Genomic DNA, 6,149 nt, shown 5'->3' with positions numbered 1-6,149 from the left:
TTTAGAGTATAACAAATAACATGGAAGACAAGGGGAGATGGAGAGGAGAAGGGAGTTGAGGGAAATTGGAAGGGGATGTGAACCATGAGAGACTATGGACTCTGAAAAACAACCTGAGGGTCTTGAAGGGGCAGGGGGTGGGAGGTTGGGGGAACCAGGTGGTGGGTATTAAGGAGGGCACGTATTGCATGGAGCACTGGGTGTGGTGCAAAAACAATACTGTTATGCTGAAAAGAAATAAAACATTAAAAAAAAAGAAAAGAAATAGGATCCACTTTAGTTTTTTTTTTTTTTAATTGAATTGAGAAAGGTAGGATAAGAGCAGGTGAATTCAGGATTTGGAGAAAATCATCTGAATTGGTAATTGGTGTAGGGTAGATTTTGGTTGGTTCAGTGAGATAATTGTGAGGTAATTGGTGTAGGGTAGATTTTGGTTGGTTCAGTGAGATCATTCTTTGCACACATCTCCACCAATCTATATACACACAAGTGCATATGCACCCTCACAGACACAAACACAATTATACTCACCTACAGATGGTCTGACCCATCTAACTCCTCTCTGCACCCACTTCTGCTTCATCTCCTAACCCTCCTTGCAACCCTTATAGTTCTTATTGTCATAAAATTCCAGCCTTCATCTCTTAACAATTATGTTGCCAGCAGCCTAATAACACTGCAGCATTTACTGAGCCTTATTAGATATGATGGAGTGAAAGGGTATAGGCCTGACTCAGAGGCCTGACTCAGCTCTAAGTGATGTCAAACAAAGGAGTCACCTTGGGTCCCGCAGTCTCACCATCACATTCCTGAGGCCCATATGCCCTCTGGAGGGTAGAGGTTGGAGGAGAACTGTTCCATAAAAGTCTGAGGAAACCATGGCAGGTGAGTAGGAAGTTGGAGGAGAGGAAGGGAGTGGTGAGAAGTTAGCTTATTTAGGAGAATGTTATCCAGCTCAAATCCTTTGATGATCATTCAGGCTAGAACTGAGAAAGGAAAAGGGAAGTCAAGAGAACAGAAGGAACAGACAATTTCTGACAGCCAAAGACTATTCCCATCTTTTTATAGACTTGAGGGAAAGGAAGGGTCAAGATGGTAGACCCAGTTCTTAGGCCACTGGGAGAGGGAAGAGAGAGAGCTTAGTTGCTATGGATGACTTTGTGGATCCAGTCTGTATAGTGGGAAACCCTGGTGTAGTAGCCAATATCACCTCTCAGAATACATCCTGCTGACCAAGATAGGATCCCATGGAGCTGATTCTGGCACAGGATTGGGGCAGCTGCTAATTCCTGTTAGAAAAAGGACAGATGGGTCAGGCAGGATAGCCAAAACAAAGATGACCTAGTACCTAGTGCAAAGTCCCTATCTGAGGGGTCCAGAATAGAGAGACATAGGTGACAAGGACAGGGAGAAATGTCTGGTGGACATGTTGGGCACATCCCAGCACTCATTCTAGGCCACATCAGAGTTAGCCATGAAGAAATACACTTTGAGATATTTTCACCCTGGCATCTAAGTTCATTCATTATTGGAAGATCACATCCTTTCCTGGATCCCATTTACCTTTACCTCTTCTTGAATGTAGAGATAGGAAATTAGATTGGTTGAGGGAGATAAAACAGTGTCCCAGACCAAACTCAAATGGGGCAGAGGGAAAAGAGTTACCTTACATGTGTGTGTGCTCTCCCGAGATAATCCCGCACAGAACATGTTCTCTGTGATTTTAACAGGAAATTCTCTCACAGGGGACTCTTGGCAGTCATCATTAGGGAACCAAAAGACAGTCTGGTTTATCTGGACATCAGGCTCTGTGTCTATGAACACGAGCATGTGCACATACGCATGCACACACAGAGAAAGAGAGAGAGAGAGGAGGCTTTGTTTTTCTTTGAATCTTAGCATGTTCATCTCCCTTTCTTCTCCCCTTCCCTCCCTCTTTTCTGTCATTAACCTCTCCATCATTCAATCAAAGAAAAAGCCAAAATGAAAAGGAACCGAAGAAGAAACATAATGAAACGAGAAAACCATGGTCTAGTCCCAGTGTTGCAGACTGCATACATACCTTGGGCTTGTGTGTGCATGCTTTTGTTTGTGAATGTCTGTCTCTTAGTTTCTAGTGAATAAGCCACACGCAGCTTCACCAGCAGGATCACCAGCCAGCCCCATCCTCACCCAGACACCTTTTCACCCCTCACCTGGGGGATGAATGAGCCAAGAACACTGGATTCCAGACACCTCCCACCATAAACAGTCATGTTACCAGTTTGGGCCTCAGTTTCCAAATGAATACAACTAGAGGTTAAGATATTATAAGTTCTCGGGCTTCTTCCAATTCTCATGATCTATAATAATAATTATAGGATGATCCTCTTTGAGTGGATACTTAAGGGACACTAAGGGTCTGTCTTGAAGGTCACTCACTGGAATTCTTCCATTCCCAGCCCCAGCCAGAGACCGTGCACTTTTCCCCTCTTCTGTCATCTGTGCTATTGGGCAGAACCACCAGCTTCACTTGATCATTGAGCTTTTGGGGATGATTCAGCTTGATAAGCATGAGGTCATGCTCAGCAGAATCCCGGCTAAAATCTGGGTGTTGAACAGTAAGCATGGGTCTTAAGTTTCCAATCTTGTTTTGGAAACTCTCTTTCGAAGCAGCAATGTTTATCTCAAGAAATCTGGAATAGGCCATGAAGGATTAGATATTATTCTATTGTTCACCTTGTATCCTTTCTCCCCAACTTGCTTTGTGACTTTGCATGAATTTTTTCCACCATAAGACCTCCATTTCCTTGTCTGGCAAATGAGCAGTTGTATTGCAGTTCTATAATTCTTTGATCTGCACCACATTGTATATAGGCCTTTCTTCCCTACCGATTCATCCCCTAGTCCTCAACTTCCCCAGTTCCCTCTGTCTACATCATCCCATCCAGAACTCTTAACTCATAACCACCTAGATCTATTTCCTGCCTCCTCCCAATCCCTTCTCAGGCTTGAAAACCCCTGGGCAAGTTTCTTCAGGGCTGATTCTCAATAACCCCATGGCAATCTCGGTGACTAAGGGGGCTACCTCTCCATTTAGACCCCCCATTACTCACGGCAAGAAGCAGTGGGCTGCAGTGAGAACCCACTGTTTGTGGATCAGGGTCCCCAGACAAGGCTCATATTCTGAGTTCAGGAAAACCAAAAAGGTTGGTACAGTTTTGCTGTCCATCTGATTGAACTGCTGGGCTAATTTTACTTGTACTGGTGTTGGTTTTACAGTTTTTGTTGTCACTACTGTCAGGAAAGGAAGACAGAATTTTAGAGATGGATAGACATTCCAGAAGATGGAAGTCTGAAACACTTTATGTGGACATGCTTGGAAACAGTCAATGTGTCACTGATGTTTGAGGTGTTATTGAACCATTTCAGGGTACTTTTGTTAATTTTCCCTTAGACTTCCCTCTGTATTTGCGTCCTCCTTCTTACTCCTCCTCTCTTTTCTTCCTTTAGCTTGATTATCCTCTTTTCCTCAAGCTTCCTTCCTAAATACATAGCAAAATCACATTCTCTTGCTGACACCCACCATCTACTGTGCCAAGTCTTATTATCTCAGTCTGAATCTTCTCTTGCACCCATGGAGCCAGAGGAAAGTCAGTGGCTCTAGATAGCTGAGTGCGCAAGGTAACTTCCAATCACAGGATCCTAAATTCTTACCTTTCTAACTAATGTTCTCTCCACCCATCTTATCTAGATCCATTTCCTACACTTTACTCCAATACAACCTTTTCAAAGTTTTAAGCCAAATTAGGCACCAGCACTCACCAGTCGCTGTCAGAATGTTGAAGACTAGAAAGAGGTGGCTCATGTCTGTGATCTCCATGTCCTCTGGCTGTAAGTAGACCTAGGGAGTGAACTACCAACAAGTCTGACCTCCTAGAAGCTTTGCAAAGGGAGAAATATCAAGGGGGTGGGAATATCAAAGGAGCAAAATGCTCCGAACCAAGGGAGGATGGCATCAAAGGGAGGAAAGACAGCCAGACCCTATTTCTTTAGAGAGTCTGCCCTTCCATTATAGTCTGGGAAATTTTTCTAAGGTGAAATGCCTGACCACAGAGAGATATCCTGTGAGTTAAGAACTTTTTTACCAAAGAGAAATCTCAACTGGCCAATTGTGTCTGCCTTATTCCACTGTCTCCAGTAAATACTTCAGTCTCCGGTTCCCTTTCATTTACTCACCTGTCCTCACTTCGTGTGGCTGATCTTCATCTACCTGTGTGACATTTACTAGCCCTCAACTTCAAAATAAACTCCCTCCACTCTGAGCTAGAGCCCTCATCTAACAAACTAAGCCTTCCCCCATGTCACATTGACTCTTGCCCTAATGTCACACTGGCTCCACCCATAGCATCCTCTCATGTCACAGACCCCATACCATGTCATCCTCCCTCTAATCCCCAGATAGAGCTGACCTCTCCCTGAAACTTTGAAGAGCCACATAAAGACAGATAGGGCTCAGCATGGAGTTCCCTCAGAATGAAGTCAAAGGGATAACAGGTAGAATGTATCAGTTGGCTTTTGCTGGCAAATTTCCTCAAAGCTTAGTGGCTTAAAATGATAGTTAATTTTGGTCACAATTCTTTAGGTTGCCAGTTTGGGATGGTCTCCGCAGGGCTCACTGATGCATCTGTGATCAACTGGCAGCTAATGGTTCCACAAACATGTCCACGTTGTCAGCTAGAGCGATGAGGATAACTAGGCCATGTGTCTACCACTATTCAACAGGCTAGTCCAAGATCATTTATATGATGGTAATTGCAAAGTTCAGAAAAATGGTATATCTCAATGCCCAAATCTTCAGGCCTTTACATATGTCATATTTACTAACGTCCCATTGGCCAAATCAAGTTGCATGGCACACAGGTAGAAAAGAGTCCACTACCTGATGGGAGAATGTGTAAAATCATATTACAAGGGCAGAGATAGAAGGAGCATAGTTTTTGGCCATTTTTTTTCCTGCCATTTTATTGTGTACATTTTCAAACATACAAAAAATTTAAAAGCACTGTACCGTGGATACTACCACCATGCCTCCTACTTTTCTTCAACTAACACTTTACTATCTTTGTGTTATCACGTAGCTATCCATCTATCTACCACATGGAGGCAACCAGCTTAATCTCCTACAGTCTGGTTTCTTCTTCCTCCTCTCTGACAGCAACTCCTTCTCTCACAGCTGTCACCCTCACCATATAGCTCCTGAGTGGCTGTGATAGTTTCCAAACTGGCCTTCTTCAACAAGCTATCTCCTTCTCTGTCCAACTTGCCAGAGTGATGATTGTTGTTGTTGTTGTTGTTGTTGTGCTCTTGCTTGAAAGCTTACAGTTGTTCCTCATGCCCATTTCCTCATGTCTAAACTCCTAGCTTGACTGCCAAGGCCCTCAGTAACCTGGGACTGACACATGGCTATGTAGGAATATGACATAATGGGCAGAGTCAGAGTCCCTGGGTAATCTCCAAAGGAGCCTATGTCCTTGAAAGATCTGTTGGTGAACTTACCTCTCTCTGACCAACCCTAGTCTCTGTGTGTCCTAATGTCTTTTAAAATTGGCTGTAATCTTTGGCTTTTAGCCCTCTTAGCTTGGCCTCACCTGGACAGCTCCCATCAGCATGTCATAGGCACCAATTTCTGCTCTGATCTGGGTATCTTTTCCTTGGGTTCTTGTCAAAAATCTCATGACTGTCATGCTTCCATGGTCATCTGTTTCCCTACTGATGAGCAAGGACTGGCTCGTCCCCCCTTCATTTGGTCAGAGGCCTGTTTTGAATATATTCTTCTGACTGGCTGTGAGTCCTTGGCTATACGTCCTGGGTTCATACAAGAAAGGATTCTCATCCAACCTCTGATTGGACTGCATCTCTCACTAAGACCTTTCTTGGCTCCCTCTCTGTGCTAATCCCTGCTGGCACCCAGTGAGCTCCACTTGTTCAGACTGGGTTTTAAGAGCCCCTTAGATTCCAGTTTGTCTCCACTGTCTCTCCCACCAAACTATTCCCTGGTGCATTATTTTTCTCTCTTCTCTACTGTAGACTTTTCATGCTTGGCCCGCTAGTTTCTTCGGTATTCTTCACATTGACCATTTCCCTCCAGGCTTCCTTTCATTCTTTGG

At 44.0% G+C, this 6,149-nt stretch overlaps 1 protein-coding gene across 1 annotated transcript; it reads right to left on the bottom strand.

Moving 5' to 3' along the window:
• Window positions 1–1,054: 1,054 nt before the first annotated feature.
• Window positions 1,055–4,370, bottom strand: LOC116869244 (serine protease 58-like). The gene is made up of 6 exons (XM_032860283.1): window positions 4,219–4,370; window positions 3,805–3,883; window positions 3,096–3,276; window positions 2,422–2,675; window positions 1,666–1,814; window positions 1,055–1,289 (listed from the first exon to the last, which is right to left on the bottom strand). The coding sequence occupies exons 2-6, from the start codon at window positions 3,860–3,862 to the stop codon at window positions 1,140–1,142; spliced, it is 792 nt and encodes a 263-aa protein (XP_032716174.1). The 5' UTR covers window positions 3,863–3,883; window positions 4,219–4,370; the 3' UTR covers window positions 1,055–1,139.
• Between the last annotated feature and the right edge of the window lie 1,779 nt (window positions 4,371–6,149).

This window comes from Lontra canadensis, unplaced genomic scaffold (genome assembly GCF_010015895.1).
Source record: "Lontra canadensis isolate GAN:19392208 unplaced genomic scaffold, GSC_riverotter_1.0 scaffold18, whole genome shotgun sequence".
Classification (NCBI taxonomy): domain Eukaryota; kingdom Metazoa; phylum Chordata; class Mammalia; order Carnivora; family Mustelidae; genus Lontra; species Lontra canadensis.
Note: the sequence above shows the minus strand (reverse complement) of the source record. Positions and strands in the feature narration are given on the sequence as shown.